At 42.5% G+C, this 23,585-nt stretch overlaps 2 protein-coding genes across 3 annotated transcripts in view; one reads left to right on the top strand and one right to left on the bottom strand.

Moving 5' to 3' along the window:
• The window catches only part of IQCK (IQ motif containing K), a 38,371-nt gene extending 35,712 nt beyond the window's left edge, over positions 1-2,659 (top strand). The window contains exon 10 of the mRNA XM_017813321.1: positions 1,283-2,659. Coding sequence (XP_017668810.1) covers positions 1,283-1,344 — 62 coding nt within the window. The 3' untranslated portion in view covers positions 1,345-2,659. The remainder of the gene's footprint in view (positions 1-1,282) is intronic.
• Positions 2,586-19,294, bottom strand: GPRC5B (G protein-coupled receptor class C group 5 member B). Of its 2 annotated transcripts, none has more exons than XM_017813375.1 (4): positions 19,202-19,294; positions 12,235-13,244; positions 7,591-7,703; positions 2,586-6,183 (listed from the first exon to the last, which is right to left on the bottom strand). In XM_017813375.1, the coding sequence occupies exons 2-4, from the start codon at positions 13,238-13,240 to the stop codon at positions 6,139-6,141; spliced, it is 1,164 nt and encodes a 387-aa protein (XP_017668864.1). In that variant the 5' UTR covers positions 13,241-13,244; positions 19,202-19,294; the 3' UTR covers positions 2,586-6,138. The 2 variants fall into 2 exon arrangements, with proteins under 2 accessions (XP_017668864.1, XP_017668865.1); XM_017813376.1 differs by having other exon boundaries at positions 2,586-3,779.
• Between the last annotated feature and the right edge of the window lie 4,291 nt (positions 19,295-23,585).

Raw genomic sequence — 23,585 nt, 5'->3', positions numbered from 1 at the left:
ATAGTCATATGGGATATTAAATCCACTCTTGATTTTTCCCCTCACCAGCTGTACAAGCAGAAGGCCTAAAATTCAGAAGGGTCTTGTGCCAGGAAGGCACTTGGCACGTATTGCCTTGAACATTGTAGAACATAGGGTGTATCCTGCCACTGCAGTCATATTTTAGGTTTCTAAGGTACTGGCTGTGTCCCTCCTCCTCATACATCACTTCTCCTGTGTGTTTTCTATGAGCTGAGATCTTCCAGGTTGGTAGCACATTGAGCACCTTAAGTTAACACATGGGCCTGTTGCATCTCAGTACTCTGGGTATGTACCAAGAGGATTTTGTTTGCTGGTTTTCAGTTGCATGCCTTGGAAGGGTAACTAAGCCCTCCTGAAACTGTATGTAAAAAAGGGGAATATTTTTTTTTTTAGTTTATTTGGGTTCTTTGCCTCTAGCATAACTTTTACATATAAATCTCCCCATAAACTTGATGTGAAAGGTGTATAGTACAGATGCATCTTCTGAAAGTTTAGGGAGTAGAAAACCAGATTTTTTTAGGTTAAAAGGCAGTTTGTAAAACTAAAATATTAAACCCAGAATACGATAGCTGAAATCACAGGAGTAGAATGAGGAACCAGACTGTTGTATCAGCAGAAGAAAAACATTAGGTTAATCTGTATTACAGCACTCTGAAAGAATACAGAGCTTTGAAAACAGCTTTCACTAGGGGGTGGGACATTTTACTTTTATGTAGAGCTTTTGTTCATTTAGAATTGTTTACTCCAGCAAGCAACCCTGTGCTCTTTGTTTGACTGATTTTTTCCCATTTGGCAGACCCTTTGCAATCACATGGATAACATTCTTCTTTCACTGAGACATAGAAAAACTATTCTTTATTGACCTTGCTTGTTGTCCTAAATGACAAAAATATATTTATATACTAGGTGAACTGTATGACTTCATCCCTGACTTTTAATTGAAAATTCTTCAAAGCAAAAACCTCAAAGAGCTGCTTTCATTCTTTTTTTTTAAGAATCCAGTGACTTACTAGCAAACAGCTCTGCCCTCAGCTTCAGATGCACAACTCCCACAGCTGGCATGGAGAACTAAGTGCAAGTATCTGAGTGCTGAAACTGTGTAAAAACAAAAAAAAATGCCATGCATAAAAGAAATAAGCTTTTTGGGTTGAGTGGGGGATTTTTGTTTATTTATTGAACAAGAGAGTATTTGCTGTGGAAGTATGGATGTTTACTTTTTTGTTTCTTTGTATGTTAATGGGGGTTTTTTGTATGGTTGCAGTGGGAAGCACCTTGGAAGACTTGGAAGAACACATCCCAGATCATTCAATATGTCAACTTTAGTTTCCTCACTAACATTGCAAAACACAAAGCTCATGGACTATAAACTATGTGATACTGATTTAGAAACTCTCTTAGCATTGTAGTTTTACTTTTACATGTGAGGTATTGTAAATCAAGGGGAGATTATATAAGGATCTAGCATGCCAAGACAAAATTCAGTCCTAGTCTAAGTGAACACAATTCCGTTAAAACAGATGGTATTGTGCACATTTAGCCAAAAATGTTCAGTCTGTGTTTATCTTGTTTTCCTGAATGCTCACTTAGACAAGTGTTAAAGCTAAGGCAAAAATCTTCATTTGGCATAAACTGGACTTCACTGACTCGTGCAGAGCTGTGACAGTTCACACAAATCCAGGCCCTGTTCAGAACGATTTGCTGAAACACTGTGCCCCTGCAATTCCAATGGAAGGCAACGAGAGCTGGGGTTGCTCTGCATTTCTGCAGGGGAAAAACATTCAAAGGCCCTTTTGTTACCACTTAGCACGTGTGCTGAGAAAGGGCAGAATTAAGATCCCAGTGGCGGCATTTTCACAAATCTTATGTATGGTACTTACCTGTGTTAGGTCCAGTAAAACTCAGATTGGGCCCTCTGCTAAGGAGCCTTCATTTTTTTAACTTAGTCCTGTTGAGCATAGTCTTATTTAAGCCTTTATAATTTCAAAATTAGAGAAGATATTTGCAGTTCTGCTACTAATTCCATATAAGTCAAAGATCTAGTTGTTTCAAACAAACACATGATAAAACACGGATAAGAGCACTTGCTGTGGCTCCACATGGATTTCTTCCATCACTTACACAGATTTTGTCTTCACTGTTATACCGGTACCCACCCCTCGATTTTTTTCCTGGGTAGTGATGGTTGTTGCACCAGATCTGGAAAATCAAACCATTTGAAGAAAAAGCATTCTTCAACCCCAGCTGTATGATCCTATCCCTTCCTTTTCCCAAGCATGAGCAATTGAGCCAGGACAGGAAACTGCTGAGCCAACTGGAAAAAAAAAAATCACTAGTCTGTTAAGAGTTTGGCTGCTCATCTCTTTGACTGGCTCACTGTGGGTTTGATAGGTGCCAGAGCTAAGGGTAAGCATGGGAATGTGGCCAAAGGTGGAGGAATGTGGCCTCTAGAAGCCTGTTTCCTTCAGTTTAACTTAGCTTACACTTACAATGCTGTCTGTAACACCGTTAGCTCACTGTAATGGAAAAAACTTCAGGTGGATTTTAACAGCAAGGTAACACAAACATTGTAAGTAAATAGTAAAGCCTTTATTCTCGTTAAGAACAGCATTTTGAAAATAAAACATTTGCCCATGCTTTACAACCTTTGTAGTTTTGTATACTTATGTACAGTCATCATGGTACACATTGATTGTCTTGAAAATCCTTTAAAGATGTACTTAATAAGATACCAGTATGCAACAATCAGCGGAAAAAAGGGTACGTTATAAAACACACGTTAATACATTTAATAAATATATATTATCTATCAAAAATGAGCTTTAGCTCTCATCAATTAATAAAAAGCACCTGCTTTGTAATCCTGTAAGTTGGTAGAATAGTCCAATTGTTTTATTATAAAAGCTACAATGCTCCCTTTTGTATGGCCTTTGGTTAAATCCAAGGCATCAAGCTCAAACAAAGCCAACCAAGATGCCTGTGTTTAGACTAAAAGCTGAAACAGCTCGTTCTATAGTAGTTCATGTACCTTGTTTATAGAAACAATTGTATGTCTTGAGAGTGTTCTTCTGAAGATGCTACATATTTTCTGGCAAGCCTCAAACACCCTCAACTCATCTGAAAGCGGGACAGGATCTGTAAAGAATGGCTTTGAACTCTTTTCCAGCCATTGACCAAAAGCCAGTCATTATAAATCTTGTTTTGGTAATAGTTTTTTCAGATGCTTTGTGATTCCATTTTTCTGCATGGAAACACCATAAGCACATAACCATCAAGGGACAACACAGTAGCTTTTATAGTATAAAAGCTAATTATAATTAGGAGAACTGCGAAAGGCTTGTGCTTACTTACTTATTATGTTGTTCACAGATGCTCTACATTCTAGAAAACTTTCAAAAAAGGCAAAAGTAAATACTGTAACAAAAATATAAGTTAACATAAAGGTGCCTTTCTTCAATTACAGTTTTATTTGGGGCATTTTACATCACAGACTAGTTTACAAAAAAAAGTTGCTTATTACTAATTGTATAAAGTTGGAAAATAAAGACCCTCCTAATCTATTGCCACACTTTCACCACCACACGTTAAACCCAATCCTGCTGATTTTTAGTTTTGTAAATAGTCCACATGACTAACCCAATGAGACTAGTCATGTGAGTAGCAGTTTGTAGGATCTGGCCTTATCTTTGCATAAGGCCTCAAATTCCAAACAACTTCATCAGAAGCAGGATTGGGAACTCTATTTATCAATTCAGTCACATCTAGAAAAAGAAAAAAAAAAGTTTCTTAAGATAACTATATCTTGTACAGATTTTGTCCAAGGTCTGTAAAATGTGTATTATACTTCATCAGTCTTGGTTGTAGCATGATAAACTTTTAAAAAGAAAGCTGTCCTACCATTTGTGCCATGGTCATCTTATATGTTTTTATGATAGAGTTTTATGAGGGATTTTTTTTAATTGGTTTTTAAAAGCAAAATTCTGCAGGCAAGTGATGGGTAATAGTTTTTTTATTGTTCCAAATTATGCATCATATGGGTAGCTATCATTATCTCAAATAGTCTTATTTGATCAAAGCTCTGCTTAAAACAAGCAAAATGTATTTCTAAGTCGCTGGATAGCATGCAATATCCACCCCTACCCTACTTGGTTACTAAGGCCATCTAGTTACATACAAAATGAAATAAAGGATCCCTAAAACAAGCACATGCTTCCTTTGCCTCGAGGAGGGAAGGGCAGGGGGGTGCTAACGTACTCCTTCACTCATGCATGACAGAAAAACATTGCTTCTGGAGGAGAAGGGCTTTGAAATAAAACCCCATAAGATGATCATGGCAAGAATGGCAATATATATTTTTCCATATATATATATACATATATCTGTGTGCAACACTTAGGGACTGGTCTTGCAGCCTCTGTACCTGTATGTAGACCTACTGGTGCCGATGGGACTACTCGTGGGAGTACAAGTCTGCAGGACTAGGTTCCTAATTCAGTAGAAATGGAGGTACATGAAGAATCAGGAAGACTCTTGAAAAATAAAAAGCTTGTCTTTCTTTTGCAGTACACAGCAAGTAACTTCTTTCTCTGAAGCTACTAAGCTATTCAGTTATTTGTACATTTTATTTCTTTTTTTAGTTTGAAAATATATATTTTTATTACAGCATATGCAAAGTTTAATTGTTATATGTTTCCTATGCCTTCAAGTAAAAACAATTAGCTTTTAGTATCGAGGAAAGCTAAGATTAACATTGGCCAAACAGTGAGGATACAATGATGTTTTCAATGTCCGATATGTATTAAATGTTAAAGAAAGGAATGATTGCTTCAACATAATGAAAAACCATGGCACAAAAAATGGGCAATGGGAACCTTTTAAATAACCTGGAGAAAACAAAGATAAAAAGGTTTGAGAAAGTCTGCCTTATATCAACTCAAGAAAATGGATGGGGAGGGGAGGAGTAGGGAAGAAACCACCTTAAATAAACAAAAACAACAACAAACCACCTCCAGCACGGAGATTCTACTCTCTAGGCACTAAAATGCACAACCACATTTAAATGCACAAACAACTGCAGTCAAGGGGACTACTCATACGAACAGGGACTAGAAAGGGAGGTCTCGACCCTACTCTGCTGCTGAGTGTCTCCCAGGGGTGGTCAGTGCTCCTCAGCTGCCCCCGCGCTCCCGCCTGGCCATCAGCCCGACCTCAGGGCTGGGCAGGGCAGCAGCGCTGCCTTTCATCCACCAGCACAACGAACTGCTGCTGTGAACGCCACCACTCACATTCCCTCCCAGCTAAACCTTTGCCAAAGTACATCCCTGCAAGGTTTCACTGAACGGCTTCGCCTGCAGGACACGTGGGAGTGCGCAGCTCTCCGCTCGCAACCGGGATCGAGGCTGGAATAACAGGGAATCCATCCCGTGAGGCCGAGGACGGCTGCCTCTGTGCTGGACCTGCGCTTTCCTTCTCTGCCTCAAGAAGCTCCATAACTCACGTGAAACATGCCTAGACCTTTCATCCCTCCAGAACTGCACCTCCTAGACCAGCTTGTTGAAGAGCAGTGTATCAGCCTACGGCGTAATGGGAGTTTAGTTGCCACAGAGTGACAATGCCCGACTACACATGATGCTACGTGACTGTACAGTACAGCTACATAATGAGCAAACAAGGTACTTCTCATGACGTTTGAAATGAAGGGAAAAGGAGCAAAATGGAAAGAAGTCCTGCGTGGCAATCTCTTGTGGCAACGTGAATTAAGTTTAGGTGAGAGGAGGGTATTTTGCAAGCAACTGGCAACCACCAAAAACAGGCTTGCCTGGCACACAAGTTACAGACAAGAGAATATCTTACATTTCAGAATACAATATCCCCTCTTCCAATTTAAGGTGTGCCTACTTCAATTTTAAGTTAGATTCAGCTTCAGTTTTACAATTTTGTTTCTGCAATTCTCAGTTCAATGGTGTTCACATTTAGACAAAATCCTCTGTAGGATTTCGAAAGATCCTGGATGTTTTGTTGCTTTGTTCTGGTACTGTTATGGATTCCTTCCCTCAAAGACACACTGCCAGGGAACAACATCTGCAACAAGGATTCTTATTCTCTACAGCCTACAGCCTTTCACCAGAGGTGTCGTCCAGTGTAACTTGGCGGAGCAGTTGGTATCTGGAAATAAGGATAACAAACCCATAACTGAGAGATCTAGACTGTTCAAAAGTCAGTGTTATCATGCTACATGTACATGAGAGCTTTCCAAATGGTAGTTCTAGAGCAAAGCGATACAAAGAGACTTGTCTTCCACCCATACAGTGCATTCACCTCTCTGTAAAAACCATGACTATATACACACATTAATCACTATCTGATGTTCTCCATCGAGCTTCGTATCCACCTCAGAACAAAGCAAAACAAACGAAGAAACCCCCAAACCAAATTCTCAAGCTTTTCATCCTTAAACTGCCTTTTCCCTGAGCTGCACATTCTGGTATCAGAAAACAGGCAGAGATGAATCCAAACATCAGAAGGATGCAATCCATTACTGACACAAAGCAAAGCCTTTTCATTTTACTCAAGTTGACATGTTTCACATTGTCTTACCCACACAGGAGAATTCTTTTATCTAGTCCCTCCTGTTCACTATAATCAACCAAAACTTTACTTATTTAAAAACAAAAACCAGACCTGCAATCAGTTCACGTTACTTGATTTTAAATGTAGAGGTTGAGTTATGGAATCAGCTCATGATTCAAACGAAAGAAAACCCAACTCACATGAGTATAAACTGGCTCATGAGTAGATTTTTAAGAAGCATGTAGATATGCATGAAGAATGTGGGGATGAAAATTCTTCTTTTTTAACAGTATGCCTGCTATATGAAATGTCTTGAGCGCGAATTACACATGATGTGAAAAACATTTAGAAAATCCGTTTGGCATCAGATCACTAAACCATTCTTACAACAAGCAGGCTGCAGAAAAACAGGTCTATCAAAGAATTGCATGCCAAACTATTGTCTAAGGAAGAAAAATCAATGCTACTAACATTAAAATATTCTATATTCCTCTTTTATGAACCCCTTTTCAAGAGAGGTACAAATCTGTAAGTTACAAAGTATTACATACATTTTACAAGGAAACAGAAGAGGGGAAAGATCACCACTATCTGCAACAATTATTCTTATTTGAAGCAATGCACTGGCCTGTAAACATTTCCGTGACTCACATAATCTTGAAAAATATCAGGTTAGAAATGGTGTCACTTAATAGTTATGTTAAATATCTTAACACAAATTAGATTTGAAAGGGCCATTGAACATGTAGTCTCACAAAAAAACTTGGTTCACTCAAGCTGCACTGCAAAATCTGAATGGCCAAGTAAAGAAATGCAAAATACTTGTTAATTACATATTTTCTAGAGGGAAAGGAAGCATTACATGCATACTTGCTGCCTGAATTTTCATTTATAGCTCTCCCCCTGCTGTGAATAAGCTACAAGCAGGTTTTTCAATTAGTAGTGGTTGTATATATCAGTGCATATCAAAGATTTCTTAAATCATCACATTTTGATACTTACAGTCCCACCATTTAGCACAACTGCCATCTCAGTTGGCTGATAAACATTGCTTCTAAAAGGAGCGCTGGGTCGGCTTCCCAAACTGCCATTTCGAAATCCTGCCGTTCTTAGTGCTGTTCAGAAAAGAGAGATCACTCTTAGAACACAATTAAAGCTGTGAAGTCACAAAGTATCTTCCTTCCATCTTACTTATTGGGAACTTTGCCACTGATTTTAACTTTCCTGTTGCCGTGCCAGTTTTCACATTGCTTTTGAACAGCTGTTTCTGTTATATAGTTGGGAATGGATCTCGGAAGAATCAGATTTACATAAAATTAACTGTTTGCTGTGGAACAGGAAAAAATTTAATGGAACCAAATTTTTGAAGCTTGCTTAGTCTCATATCAGTGGAAGCTCATTATCTTCAGTCACTGAAGCTCTAATGTATCTTGCACAGTGCATTTTGCAAAGTGTTGGTCTGGATACTGTGGGGTTAAGTAAAATGTATTGCAATTTGCTTTCTATCAAATTCAGTGGACAGGGATCCAGAGCCTTGCTCGAGCCAGTAAGCATGCTCACAGCCCCCTGAGCATTACTTCAGCATGACTAGCATATAAGGATTTTCCAGATGTTTCAGATTATATTTACTCTGAGAAACTAGAAAGATGGAGTAAATATTGCTTTCAAATCGCTTAAACATGGCAAATGACTGAAGCAAAAGAGAAGATACTAACTGTCCTTTTGAACGTTTATACCAGGAAAACATCAGTCTCCCCATTAATTTTACACAAGTTTGGGTTCAAGATGTATATTCTGAATGAGAGAGATGCACAGTGAGGGATATACTGCTTTCTCTCTACACCAGTCTGGGGATGGACACACAAAAACTCCCTCTTTAATTTTGGGGGTAAATAATGGCTTCACTCAGCTCAGACGTGGCCAGGGAACAGAGCTCATTTATCCACACAACGTGCGTGGTTACAACGGGCAATACTCATCTGTCAGCTGGTAAATAGAAACATGCCCAGTTCAGGCACCTGGGGCAAGAATTTCTCTTAGATTTAATTCAAATTACAATTCTACGCTCTCTGGCTGAAATCGTGAATGAACTCAAGTTTACGAGAATTACAGCACAGACTTTAATAAAGCCAGGATTTAATATAGTTGCTCTGTGTAGAACAAGATTTAAATGGATCCTACTGCCATATGCTGTCCTCTATCCACTGCTACTCCTCTCTTTGGGAGCTGTGCACCAGGAGGAAGAACAGTATTGATTTAGCATGGAAATTTAGAAATTCCACCCTGGTAAAAATACTCAATTGTTGACTTCAGAGACACACAGACACTCATTTGCTCTGTATTTTAAAATTACATATTTTTGCAGAACACAGAAAACAAATGATCAAAATACCTAAGCTGGAATTAAGGTGTTTTTTTTTTATATTTAACCATCTCAAGGTCAGTAGCTCTTTTTTGTTGTTGTTTGACTAGATATTGTGTGTTAAGCAGAAATGATTGCACTGGTATTTGATAGTATATATAAATAAAAAAATCTTTATAATATGTACTATCAATAAAATATTTACACAACTGCACAAAATATTTACAGAAAAAGGTTAATTTCAAAGCTATCTTAAAGAGCCAGTAAATTCAATTCCATATTGCTAAATTTCCCTTCCCTATTATTGCAAAGAGTCTAAAATTTTTTAAAGATGAGAATCTGTGATAAAGCTGGTGGACAAAACACTCACTTTAGATTTTTTTTTTTTCTCATACCAGTTTTACCATTTTTCCTTGTACTTTTTCCATTGCTATTAAATTTATGCTCTTGCATAGGGTATTTACAGGTAAAAAACAAGCAGTGCCAAGATCTGAGCAAATGTGTCAAAGTCTCCTTTTAACACGTATTTTCAATTTTGTTAACTTTGCTTTTAGGCATTGGCTGCAATGGTGTCTTGTAGTACTAAAAGTTATTAAATGAAATTCAAGGAGTACTGGAATTGCTTGGGCTTGGGTTTCCTGACAGCTGTAGCATTCTACATTTCACATCCAGATTTTTCATGTATAAGGCAAATTCTCTTTGCCAACAGAGGTTGCCCTATTCGTGTGGACTGCACTTCCAGAAAGCACCGAGAACTGGCCTTTGTCCAGCGTTTCTAAATACTTTACTAACATTTTTAAAAGACACAGCTATGTAAAAAACTCTTTTGAATAGATATTTCAACCTATCATATGAATATTAAAATCCCAGATAATTATGCTGTTAAAAAGATATTTAAAATACTAACTTTAAAATAGTTTTGCTTTATTAATGCTTAATGTTATTCCTGGAATAGAACAGCTCTTGTTGTGATGTGTAACTTGAAGCTACATCTTTGCTAAGAAAGAAGGAAACTAGGAGGACATATGCTTGTTTGACCCTATAGTTTAAAAGTTGTTCAGATTCTTAAATGCCACTTAAAATCTTGAAAAAGAGCAAATTTATGGAATTGTTTGATATGAGTATTAATGGAAATAACAGGAATTAATGGAGAATATGTTTGTCCAGGCATATTTTTCTATTTCAAGCTGACTATTTACTGAAACAAGTATTACAGTCAGGGAACTAAGAGGTATTTTCTGGTTATCTTGTCTTCTAAAATTTCACGAGTAGATTTCCATTCTTAAACATTATTCCCAAGTATAATTGAAGAAAGTACCCTTCCATTAATTTCTAAACTCTTAACGATGAATTCTCCAATTGAGTTAATTAAAGGGATGAAAGAAGAGAACATTCTCTAAGTACCTGCAGAGAGCCAATTGCTAATAGACTCCAGGTGCTTTACCACTGACAACCATCAGCTGATGTCAGTGATCTGACTTAAACTGACATTTCAGCAGCTGCAATACGTGACTTGATTATTACTGCCTGTATTTACTTTAAGTCTCTACCATAATAATAAGTTTTGTCTCCAAACACTGTTGTCCAAGTCTGTGCTTAAAGAACTGGTGCAAAGGAATATCGAATCTGTTTTGATTTATTAAAAATTCCCCCATGCCGTGGCACTATGAATGACATGCATTTATTAAGATAAATATTAATAAGGGCATCAGATAAGGAAATCAATTTTGTATTGTACTGAGTAAGATTCGGATAGATTAAAACAGAACATAAATTGCAGTATAATAGACACTATAATGATTTTCTAGCTATCACACATCTATCCATTTCACTGAAAAACTTAATTACTGAATGATTAGATGAAAAAGGAGTTTCCAATTCTTTTTTCTAAACACATGCATGAATTGGAATTATACAGACTGAAAGATCCAATTTTGTTCTTAGATCTGCCTCAGTCTGAAATAGCTCCACTGAAGTCACTGCAGTTATCTTACTGTGACATTAATTTAATGGGGATGGAGGACGGCTAAAAAAACCAAAAACACACCCAGAAAAAAACAGTACTTTCAACAGTCCATAGTGCAGCTGCCTCTGTTGCTCTGGAACATTAGTAATAGCAACCATTCTTTTATCCATTTGATTTTTGTTTTACCACTGCCCTTGTGGTATCTGTTCACAGAACTTAACTCCTTTCTGTTCCAAGACTTCCATACTTAGAGACCTTTAAAGTTACTGCTAAAAATCTTAAAGGAAAAATGCCTTCCTGACCTGCCATTGTGCCAAACAAGAGTGCTGTTTTCTTCCGTGTCTGGTCTGTACCCACAGGAAATCAAAGACACGTAAAGACAAATAGAAAGGTGAAGTGCCTGGACAATGTGCCCTAAGCTTTCTTTCAGGGGCTGCCAAAGCAATGTGGCAGCTCCTGGCTGGGATACCAGGCCAGTATTCTTTTCAATTAGAGCGAATAAAAATCAGTGTGACTAGTAATGAAATCCTTTACCCAAGTGTGGGACAGCACCAGAGCACAACCCCCCTCCACAACCCCATCGGGCTCCTGCTTCCCCCTCCCCGGGTCAGAGGGTAACCCATGCATTTCTGACACGGGTTAAACAGTCAGCAATGCTTTGGATCTCTTAAGCACCCAGTTGTTGCTGGTCCTTTCAGTAATCACTCCAAAACATTTTCTCTGGAAATATTAACGATGTGTCTTGGTGCATCCTTCTGTGACAAGGAAAGCAAATTACCTCGAAACCTCTGTGAAACCTCAGACGTTAAAGCCTTCAGAACAAAGGCTGTCTTTGAACTTGTCTATAAGCCACTTGGCATTTTTCCCCCACAGTGACACAAAGTGGCACTAAATTAATTTTAATGGAAAGATAATTAATCATAACTATTTTGTTGCTCAAGAGGCTGAGCGTTTTGTAACATAGACCACTTACTTTATTTTTTTATTGGGTTTGGGGAAAATATTTTGTATTAAATGTTGTTACCTGCTAATGACAAAAAGTGTCATTTAAACTATTTAAAATAGGGCTTTGCATTTCGAATTGTTCAGTTTTTCAAGGAAAAAACAACATGCAGAAGAATCCTTCTAACTTAACACATGCATTTACTGCATTTTTTCCCCCTCACTGGGTGATTTCTTAATGTAAAAGGGAACAATGTGTAGTACACAAAATATGGCATTTCTAATGACCCTTGTTTTGAACACCTGAAAAAGGTCTCATACAGATAGTTTTCTTGACTACTACAGAAAAATACAGTCCTCTCTAGCAAATTCTTACCTGCGTTATGTTCATCCATCGAAAAGGCTTTGTTTTCCATGTAGCTCCGAGGAAGCTGTATATCTTCCTCAAAAGCAGTTTCGCGCATCCTTGGCTGCGAAGTATCAAAATAATTGGGAGTGTTTTCCTGCTGCGATGGAAGGATGGTACAGTGGACCTCTGGGATGGCGTGAAAAATTACGAACACCCAACCACTGGACACCAGTGCAATAGCCAGAGTGGGATCACTCCATTTGTCTCTTCTCTGTAGCTCAGCATTACCGAAGAGGTACATAGTCATCCAGGCCACCCAAATCAGAATGGAAAAAAAAAGGGTTATAATGAGGCATATTCCGTTTTTCTTCCATTTCTTAAACTTTCCACAGAGAGTGAAAAACGAGAATCCCATGGTAAATACCATCAGGAACATAACGTAAATCGAAGCCATAGCAAAATCCATCGGCTCGTAGCTGCAGGCCAACTTGTTATCTCTGACAATCGTCAGTATCAACCACTCGGTTGCGATAATGACCTGCACGAGCATCAGGCAGATCGCCACCCCAGCTAGATGCCAGCCAGATGGACTCTTCCCATGGCGAACTAGTCTGCGAAGTCTCCAGGCTTGAGCTAGCAAGCACGAGAAGCACAAAGCAAAGATAACTCCCCACAGAAACCTTCGGGTAGAGCACACCATTTCATCTTCTTGTATGATGAAAGCAAACGTCAGCCCAAACAGTCCCAGAGTCCCAAAGAGAAAGAGGAAGTGCATTCCCAGGGGGCTCTTCTTCTCTTTGTCCTTGATGAAGGGCAGCCTCACCAGCAAAATCAGCATCAGCAGCAATGTGGTCAGCACACCTGCCCCTGCGACCGCCTCCAGCACGATCCCCCAGATGGCATCCAGGTCACACAGGTAAATGTACTGAGGGAGGAGATCCAGTCCGCACCCCCTGGGCGTGCTGGAGTTTTCCGAAGAGCCATAGCTGATCACGAAGAGGAGGAAGAAACCGATGGCTGGGTAGGTTTTCATTTTTCTGTCGGAGACAACAAAGTATTTGTTTAGCTGGAGCTCACTTTGGAGGATTTCACAGCAACTGGAAGCAGAGCTGGTTTCTGTAGCCCGTGTTTACTGTTTTCGCACTGTATTTGCCTGGCACAGCCTACCCCCAGCCCCCTTCGCTGCCCTCCCAGAAGCTGCTTTGCCTGTTGTACTCAGAATGCAAACTGACTCATTACTCTGTTTGCACTGAAAACAGCACTGCCAAACTCTGCCCTTGCAAATATCCTAAAGCACGGCCAGAAGAAATTATGTATCCTGGTGCAAAATAATACATTATACACAGTACTTAGATACTTACTACCTGTTCAAACTTAATACCCCATTCAAATTCAGGTACTTAAAGTATGTTTAAGTTGCACTGGGCCTCATGCAAGTGTAAGCTATACCACAAATAGACTGGTCCACAGCCTCATTCCTTTTGCTGGAACAAAGGAAGAGTAAAAAGCACTTTTTAAATTATTACTTAAAGGATAAGTCAGTCCAAGAAAAATAAACATTGTATTTTTTTTAAAAAAAGGAAAATCTTGTTTTCATGCTTGGTCAATAAAGAGTTATAATATTCACTTCTTTCATCTTCTTCCAAAGCCCAGGTATTAGATAGCATTTGCAAATGGGAATGGTTGGCTAGAAAAATCCCATATTCTGTTACAATAGTGCACACATGCAGTGTCATCAATCAGCTAGTCAAAAATGAATGACTCATTGTGCTTCCTAGCAAGTCCAAAGCCATACAAAGGAAACAAATAACAAAAAACAGAGCATCACTTTCCCAGATCCAGAGAGTAAACAGTGGTAAACTCTCCAGGAACACAACACATCCCACTTGACCATCAGAACCAAAAGCCTGGACAAATTCCAACTTAGTTTTAGGAAGAACATGGGTTAGGTGCTTTAAAATACATATGTTATAGCATTTGTTTATATTAAGTAAAGAAAGGCAAAGGAGATTGTTAAAAATATAACCTTTAACTGCCCAGTGTGCCTGGGTGAGAGCTGCCCCGTAAGGGCAGTCTGGAGTGAACACTGCGTGAACCAGCTCTGAAAGCTGACACTGGTAACCTTCACTTGCAGTCAGTGCTGCAGTTCCAGCAGGATCTTGCCCACGGATGTGACCAACGTGCCAGGGTAAGAGTGCTCAGAGCAAGACTCCCACCTGTGTGACCATACAAACCAAACCACCACACAAATGGGCAGTGATGTTGGTCACTGCGAGTCACTGCTCATGTGACATGTCTAGGACACAAAGCGAAAAGCAGAGAAACTGGCAGTAGCTCTTTTGTAAGTCAGACAACAGCCCTAAATGGTTACCTGTCCAAAGCTATTTCATGGATCAGAACTGCATTTAATGAAAACTTCAAAAACTTTGATGAGAGTTGAAAATGGTTTAAAGTAACAGTGCAGTGTTGTTGTGTCAAGCACAGCTGGTCATTACCAACACGAAAACTATTAACATAGACTGCACAAAACTGTACAAGGTCTCTTATAGCTGAGAACTGTGGATTTTCTTCCTGTGCATTACAGGCCTGTGATGACCAAAGTCAAATCTTGAGGATCTCAGTCTTCAAACTAATGTTTCACTGCATAATGACCAATGGCCATTTTCAGCCTCTGCCAGCAGACAGATGATGGAGATTGTAATGTTTCCTATTAGAGGCACCAAGACAGCAAATGTGCTAATATAAATCCATAATGACTCTGTGGTCTTCACTCACACAACAGACGAAACATCCAATTACAAACCTTCATCTCAGAAGTGGGAGCTGTGACAAATAATGTGATCTGGGCTTGAACAAACACGAAAAGGGCAATGGACAATCTCTGCTTGCCCACAGAAATTAGCATATCTTTGCACTGTTGAAAGGGCTGCAGTGTTCTAATGATGCAATGTCCTGCACCTGATGACAAATGAATTGAGATTTCTACATATCTTTAATTTACTTTCTGGTGAATTGGTAGAATATATACTTGTTTATGTCTTATTTGTAAAATAGGTTTCTCAATGACTCTGTCACAACACTCATGTTAAAAACACTGACCTTACAGACAGAAAACTAATCATCAGTGAAATGTATTCAGTTTTGTACTGAATATGGTTACACTCAATAAATCTCCTTGCCTCGTGAGTACATCATTAACTAGAAGGAAACATTCTGAAGGCAGTTCTGCAATTCCTTCTTCAACTAGTGAATTTACTGTAGAGTATCTGAAATGTCCTAAAAAGTGTGAAATGGTCAGTGCCTGCGGACACAAAGAGAGGCAATCCACTGGGATCTACTAAGGCAGTGCTGCAAACCAGTGGTACCATTTCAAGGAGGAGGAGGTCACGTGGAAAATGATTCAAAATTCATTTGAAATGTCACCCAAACTGGAAACAATAAACAGCCCTTAAGTGAGGGTCATGTTAATTTTCCAGTATCCCATCATTTACAAATTATGATAAGCATGGACTAAATTGCTTTCAATACTAGCTTTGTTTATTAGCTACTCTCCAAAAACCTGGGGGGTAATGAATTAAGTGCAAGTATCCCCAGTTCTAAGATATTTTCTGGTTTTCTGGTTACTTTATTCATGTCATGTAACCCTCATGTGATTGAGCTATTCTAGGACAGTCTGTTTCCATGGAGATTGTGCTGCATGGGTAAGCAGTCATATTGTCAGCCCATCATTTGTTTCCTCTTCCTATTTGGAAGTGTTTGGGTGGGGGGAAGGGAGGGTTAATGAATTTAAGTATTTCCCCCTCCACGAAGAAGTGCTTTCTTTTGGAAAGGGAAAATTAAGCTGTGACAAAACATATTGAGCATTCAGATAAAAATATATCCTGAAATGCAGAGATGTTCAACTCAAGAGGAGTTTTCTCAAGTTACTTCCATCTGTGAAATTACTTTTGAGAAAGCTGATGGAGACAAACAGTGGTCCTCTTAGTAAGGTTCTAGACTGCTACAGCACTGACCAAGAAATCTCTAGGACTGCTGACAGGTACTCCTGGTCTGAAATCATTTCCTACCAAATGTCAGTTAAGTCCCACTGAACACTAGATCCTGCCCAGACCAAAGCTTGCAAGCAGAGCTTGAAGTCTCCAAAGGAGAAATCTTTTCCTCCCCACTGGTATGAATATAGCAGTTTGTTTCCAACCTGTTTACTATGTATTTCTGCCTGACTGGGTAAAAACTGGCAATAATAATCAACCCCCTGTGATGACACCAATGAAAAAATCCCCTTTCTAATGTTGGTACTCAGGACTGAACACAGACAGTTGTAAAAACAAGGGAAAACACTGCATTAAAACATACAAGTCTTGCAAGGGAATACCACAACTTAAGCTAAAACGACAGACTAAATAATTTGAAGGGAAAACTGTAAAGTTTTTTTTTTTTTTGCAGAAAAGTTGCTTTGGAAAAAAGAAATATATCAATATGGGTGTTTTATTCAAATAGTGTCTTCCTCAAGCCTGTGCAGTGTGTAGGATGGCAGAGTCCTGTGTCTGAGATTTTGTAGTAAAATCTGTCTGCACATTCTTGCTGGTGGGTACCTAAATCAGTAACTGTAGAGGAGGAGTATTTTTACCTCTTTATGTCTAGATTAGCTCTTACCAAAGTTATGCAACCTCCCAGTAGTAACAATAGCGCTCCTTTTGGCTGGCACTTCATTTCTATTGCCAGAGAACTACAGCAATAGTAATACAGGAATGCTACAGAAACATTCCAGCACAGATACAGTAAGTGGCAGCAATACAGCCCCCACATAGTTGAATGAACGGTTCATACAGAAGGAAATCAACGATTTCCACCCCTTCCCCCCCCCCAATTGCTCTCCAAAATTTTATTTCGGTAAAGCTATTAAGGTAACATACCTAAACCCAGAGCAACCAAAAGCACTTAAAATGAATCAATGAGCCTTACACATTTCAGGCAAAAGCAGCAAACAATTAGCAGGACAGCTCTCAATGACAGCTGTAATAACTCCACAGAGTGCAGTCTCCTACATTACATTATCTGGCATAGAATCACTACAGAAATTGCAGACACAAAGCTGCCCCAGCAGGTACGAAGTACAATTACAAGCAACTAAGCAGAAACAGAAAATCTCACAGTTGTCATCAAAAAGTTGTCATGGTTAAAAATCAATGAGGCTTTCCATAACTAAAGTCTTCTGACCAAAGCTTGCAAATATCCAGTCAAAAAGATATTGCTGCATGCTGCTACATAAATCTGTAATCATGTGATGATTTAGGGTTAGGCTATTCATGGTTAGATGTTTTACCTCTTCCCATATTCTAATGTTAGTCAACAGACACAGGAAGATGCATCCAATCATAGAGAAGAAAAACAATCTAGTAAATATCAGCAATAGTAGCACAAATAGTAACCTGCCTACCACACAGACACAAGACTGGTTCACTGTGCAATTTCCAAAAGAAAACCGCCCCCACCATGAAGTGTTGTGGAGAGATGCTAGTGAGTGAGGAATTAATCACAACACGGGATCTCTGCCAGCTGCTTTTGATCAGATCAGAAGAATGAGCTTCAGGACTGATAACAGAGCAGCAACAGCCAAGTTGAGATCAGACTACCCAAGAGATGTGTGTTTTTCCAGAATAATAATTAATAGTGCAATTGTGCTTTGTAGGCAAAAATACAGCAGTGATTTTGACAGCCCCTGCATTAGATGCACATAATGCTCTGCAGAGCCTCACAGTTACAGAAAGCAAGACCCCACTCCAAAAAGGACACGTAGAAAAAGTGCTGCTTTCATTTAGAACTATTTTGTAACACTGAATTTTATATGAAGTGATCTTGCTAATGTTCTAGGTGCTCACAATTCCCTTCGGTCATATTCTGTGAATCGCCTGGATCCTTCTGGCCATAGTGCCTAGCATAGGTTTCACAACCGATAGCAATCAATGACAGTAATCAATGTTTTTATTTTCTTTGCTAATTCTCAGACTGTTTCTATTCATGTCACAGCCTTCTAACAGATGGGTTCTGTCACCTGATTTCTCCTGATGCAGTGAGAGGACACTTCAACCCCGATATTCCCTGCTGGTAAGCAGCAAGCGTATCCCCAGTAAACAGGTACTCCGTGCTAGCGCTGAGCACCAACCTGGGTGTTTGGGTTCAGCGCGCAGGAAATCCTGTTAGCCTTAAGATAAACATTAGGGCAGGTGTAAACAAAGGGTTCACATAAGTGCTAAATCCTATCACTGCGTGGCTTTGCGGAGAGGTAACACAGAGACGGGGCTTTTATTAACTACAGAGAAAACTGCTCCGCACCCGCACCCAGCCGGGGCTCCCGCCAACCCCGGGACAGGACAGGGGCGGCGAAAGGCCAACAAAAGGCTCTTCCCCCTCGGCCTGTACCCCGTTACTGCTGCCCTTGAGCTCCCGCTGGGGAATGCGATGAGATGCCGGGCTTGGCTGCGACTCCCCCGCGAGCGCGGTGCGAGGCCGAGCGGCCCCTCCGTGCGGCCGGTACGCGGCTGCCTCTCCGGGCTCCCCTTAATCCGCCTGCAACCTCCGCCTCCTCCTCCTCCTCCCCGGACGATGCCTATCCCGCTCCAGCCTCCTCTCTTTTGTCCCTTCGCCCATTTCTCTCTTTGGTTTCTTTTCCCCGTCTCTCCCTGCCCCGCTTGTCCCCACTCTCCCAACTCCACTATCCTCCTCGCCAGCTTTCCTCCCCGCTCCCCGCCGCGCAGCGCAGCCCCCTGCTCCAGCCCCCCCCATCCTGCCCTATATCCCGTCTAATCCCCCCCGGACTCCTATATCCAGCCTGTTGTCTGCTGGCGGCCACCGGGCTAATTCTGCGGGCAGCGCAGGGCGCAGAGCCGGGCGAGCGGCTCCGCCGTGCCCCCCCCGCCCGCAGCGCTGCCCCGGGGGCAGCCCCCCGGACCGGGCTCCGGTGTCCCCCCCTCCCGCCGCCTGGCCGCCGGCTCACCCGCTGTCTTGCTGCGGCCGAGGGCGGCGGGGCAGCTCTGTCCGCCAGCCCGCCTCAAGTCACATCCCGGCACCGGCGGCGCGGCAGCTCCGCGGCGGGGAGCGAGCGCAGCCCCGACCCGCCCCGCGGCGGCTCATGGAGCGCCCGGCCCGGGCAGCGCCGTGCGGGTGCGGTGTCCGCGCTCTGCGCCCGCCGCTCCGCCGCGCCGCGGCCCCGCGGACAGCCCCCTCCCACCGCCCCGCCCTCCCGGCACGGCGCGGATCGGATCGGCACGGCACGGGGGGGATGAGCACGGCACGGGGGGATGAGCTCGCCCCGCGGAGCGCGGCACTGCCCGGTTGGAGCCGGGCCGGTTCGGCGGCGTCGAGCTCCCTCTGCTCGGCGGGGCCGGGCGTACCCCGGGGACAGCGCACCCCGCGACACCGGGGCGCCCGGGGCTGCTCGGCGGGGAGGGGTGCGCGCACACGCACCTCGCTGAGACACTCACACACGCACTGATACACACACACTCGCACACCCTCGCACCGCAGGTACAGCCGGGCACGTATCGCCGCTGTGAGCGCTCAGTGGGACACACACATGGCCGCAGCTCTACGTGCTCAGGTGATGTGAAGGCAGGACAGAGCGCAGGGCGGGAGCGGGCACACAGCACACAGATGGGCATTCCTCCCTGCTCCTGCCTCCGCAAAGGAGTGCGAGGGCAAGAATTGGGACCCCCCTCCCGGGCAGGCTGGCTGCGCATGCACACTCTTATGGCCAGGTGTGGGACTGCAAAGGTGAGGGAGTTTTCAGCTCTCTGACAGCGGGAGATTTTGCAAGAGGCTGGATACCTTCACTAGACCTGCTCTGGATTCAGCTTCCGACCTGCCGCAGCCTGAGACAACAGCTGAACACTTGGAAGAGAAAAGCTGGGAGCCTGCGTATCGTGCAAGTGACACTTTACCGGCTGCTCACGCAGCAGCGCACAGGAGCAGCCCCTGCACACAAGGCCCTGCAAAGGCGATGCTGGGGACTGCTCGCTGTCTGCCTCCCACCTCCCAACGTGCAGCCGGTCTCCTGCTTTCCAGCTTCACGGTTCAACTCCGAGACAGTCGTAGACAGGGCTTTCTACAACTCCAGGAGGAGTTATTTGTGGGAGGGAAAAACACTCAGGCTTAGCATAAGATGTTCGTTCATGAGCAGCAGAAACTCATTTGCCTTTTCAGCCGGTTAGAGTCCATCTGTGTGACATGTCCGTGACCAGCAGCCGCACCGTGTTTTGCATCCCTGGGTTGTGCTTTCACTTAAACTGTAGCAAAAATTTGGGAAGGTACAGCCAACATGAAGTCACCAGCGAGGAGTGACCTGTGTGTGCCCTTCCTCAACGCAGGCAGCACCCTGCCCTTCTTGCCAGGTTTCCGTATCCAGAGCCTTCCAAAAGGAAGCATCTGCCCTGAAACATGGATTCTTCAGCACAGCAGAACTGTAACCTTTAGACAGGCTCTTCCTAATATGCGTGGGCTTATTTATCTGTCATTTATGATGCCTTAGGGGGTTACCTGAACTTCTCAGCGTGGCTGACATGGAGTAAATCGGATGGTGGGGTTGGGCTGTAATTGCCTGCATTTAGGCAGGGCAGCAGGACGAGAAAAGCTGAGGCAGAGGAACAATTTCACATTTCTGTTTTTTTCTCTCTCAGTTTCTCTACCTTGCTGATTCCAGATTGTAGGCACTGGCTTTGAGTCACACATAAGCAATATACCCTTCCCCTGTGTCAGTCAATAGCTACGTGCTGTTCAAAGTTAAGCAGGATAATTTTACAGAAACCGAAGTGGTAAGAGGTGAAGCTGCTGTAAACTGCCCAAGGTCACTCAGCAGTCTGGCAGGAAAGTAGAAAATACTGATTCACCAGATCAGTCTGTACCCCCTGCTCTGGCTTGGGAGCCTGAGCCAAGCACCCAAATACTACAGTACCAAGTAAAGACCTTTTTGTGTATAAATAAACAGAGTTCTCTGTGCCATGCTGGATACAGAGAGGTAGATCAGGGGGAGGGATGAATCACAAGGATTCATGTACTGTCGGTCTTGGCCGGCTCACAAGGGAGCAATGTACTGAGCCCTTCAGCAAATGCAAATCTCGGGCATTGTTCCCTTCTTCCTGTGTCTCTAACACAGCCCTGGTTCCCTGAAGGAAATGGCCTCCCTCTTTTGCCTTGTACGGCTAGAACAGGAAAGATAATGCCCCTCTCAACCATTACTAGTGGGTCATTACCGAATAGGGCTGATTTCTGTGCTGCTGAAGCAGTTTTTAGTGTTAGCTACCAGCAAAATGTGTAGGACAGGACACTGAGTCATCAAGGAAATTATAGGAGGACTTGGTAGAGTAGATGAACTAAATCACAGCCCCTCTTGCGTTACTTTCTTACTAGTTAACTTCGAAATATGCTCTGAAAATATGCTTTTATTAAGGGGTAAAGTATTTCTATCAGTCAACAACTAAGTCACCAGCACCTTCAGCATTTCCTCACCTTGAGAGAGCACGTATAAGGATGGAGTGGCTGCTGTGACCCAGACAGACTGTGTGAATTCCTGGATTTTACACGGTGCTCCCAGCTCCTACAACAGTTCCTGGGACCCTGCAGTGGCTGCAGCCAGTGTCTGCTTGCACGTGAGCAGTGCTTGGAGGAGACCGGGGAAGGGGGGAGGTATGCAAGGCCAAAGTAAAGGAGAAATTTAGAGACCTCTGCTTATGCTGTGCAATACTTCGCAGAGCTGGTGGCTTAAAGGGATGTAAGTTTAGTGCTTTTCTTCATCTCTAGAATAGTGAAGAACATGTGTGTGTTATCTATTTGCTTTTATTTTAGACTGGTCATATTCTAATCACCACATATACTTGAATTTAAAAACTCACCACTTTTCAGGAATTCTACTATCCCATTTCTTACAGCACACATTTGGTCTTTGACAACATATTTAGCTTTTTTCCCCCAAAAATATTTGGTTTCCTGCTTGTGACAATAGGTAAACAGAAAGTCTGTGTGGTGCTGCATATTCCCATTTTTTTCTCTTCTGCAGCAGTGCTCCTAGGAGGATTTGACAGCAGGGAGTGAGCCTGTTAGAGCAGTGCTGAGTGGATACCACTCACCCATCAATGAATGCCAAATCCATATCGCCACTGACTGTCATCCTCATTTTGGATTTTTTCTGCGTCCCAAACTGAGATCAAGGCAATTTCCGTCCCCTGTTCTCTTCTTTTCCTTCAGAAATCCAGGAAGGTGTCATGCCTATTGCAGGAGCAGGCACAAAAGCTGTCCCAACAGTATTTCACCAACAGCTTCCCTATTGTACAGCGGCTCCTGCAGAACCTTTTCACTGGGTTGACCGATTTTGCAGCTCCTGCCAGCACGGAACTGTGCTTGCGCCAGTGCAATTTAACTGGAATATTTCATTAAGAGATCAGCAGTAGGCACATGGAAATGACAGCGATCATTAAGTCTGCATTACTACTCTTTGCATTAGGGAGTGTGTCGAGGCCCCGGGCACAGACAGGGCTGCGCGGCATGAGGGGAAGCCAACCCTCTGTAAAGCAGTTTGTTTTCCAGCAGCCTTGGAAAGAATACCCTGAGACAGACCGTGTGCCTTAATCGTGGGGCAGCCCAGCTCTGTTATCTCTTCCTGGATGTGGAGACGCCCCAATAATGGGTCTGACAGAAGAGAATATGGAGATACCAGGTGAATTTGCCCCAGCGATGGTGTGCGGTTGATTCACACCATTTCTGACCCTCAAGCAGAGGTACTTTTCATCACACAAATCTCTGCAGCGTGATTAGTTTGCCTAATACTTGCCCTGCTTTTTCTCAGGGCAGGATACAAATCCTGGTGCTCCCATTGGTTGCCAGTGTCAAGGAGACAGCGAGATTTGTGTGACCACCGTGAGATGATTTCTCTGTTACTGCAGAGAGTTTCACACATTGCTCCTTGCACTGCCCAAGGCAGAGTCTGCTCTCCACAGTACTCTGTTAAATGGGTCTGGGTGACTAAGTGTGGTTAATGAGGAGAAGGGGGGAAGGGGAAATGAAAGAAGAAAAGAGTCTTGAAATCAATATGAAGAAAGAGATGGATGTCAGAAAGGAGAGGGATACGTGGAGGAGAGAGAAAGAAAGAATTAAGGAGAAAGGTAATCCAGAGGAACTTGTATCCATGGCACAAAAGAAAGGTGCTCTCAGGTTGGAGAGTGTGGGTAGGTGGCCATAGTGTTGGATGTCACATCTGTGTTCAGATCCAAATTATACCTATTTTTCAACTTGGGTTAGACAAACCAAGGTGAGAACACACCTTTTACAACTCTGCACCTACTAATAATTCTTTTTCTGTTTGGTAATATATACAACCTGTCCTGTGGTTC

Source organism: Lepidothrix coronata, unplaced genomic scaffold (assembly GCF_001604755.1).
Source record: "Lepidothrix coronata isolate B3197 unplaced genomic scaffold, Lepidothrix_coronata-1.0 Scaffold41, whole genome shotgun sequence".
Classification (NCBI taxonomy): Eukaryota; Metazoa; Chordata; class Aves; order Passeriformes; family Pipridae; genus Lepidothrix; species Lepidothrix coronata.
This window is presented reverse-complemented; position numbering and strand designations above follow the sequence as displayed.

What these genes read in the sequence shown, in the direction of transcription:
- GPRC5B (XM_017813375.1), bottom strand. Translation starts at nt 13,240, where the DNA reads ATGAAAACCTACCCAGCCATCGGTTTCTTCCTCCTCTTCGTGATCAGC. An exon ending in GATGGATGAACATAACGCAG is followed by an intron (nt 7,704 to 12,234) that starts GTAAGAATTTGC and finishes TTTTCTGAACAG; the next exon opens with CACTAAGAACGGCAGGATTT. An exon ending in TTGTGCTAAATGGTGGGACT is followed by an intron (nt 6,184 to 7,590) that starts GTAAGTATCAAA and finishes CCTTATTTCCAG; the next exon opens with ATACCAACTGCTCCGCCAAG.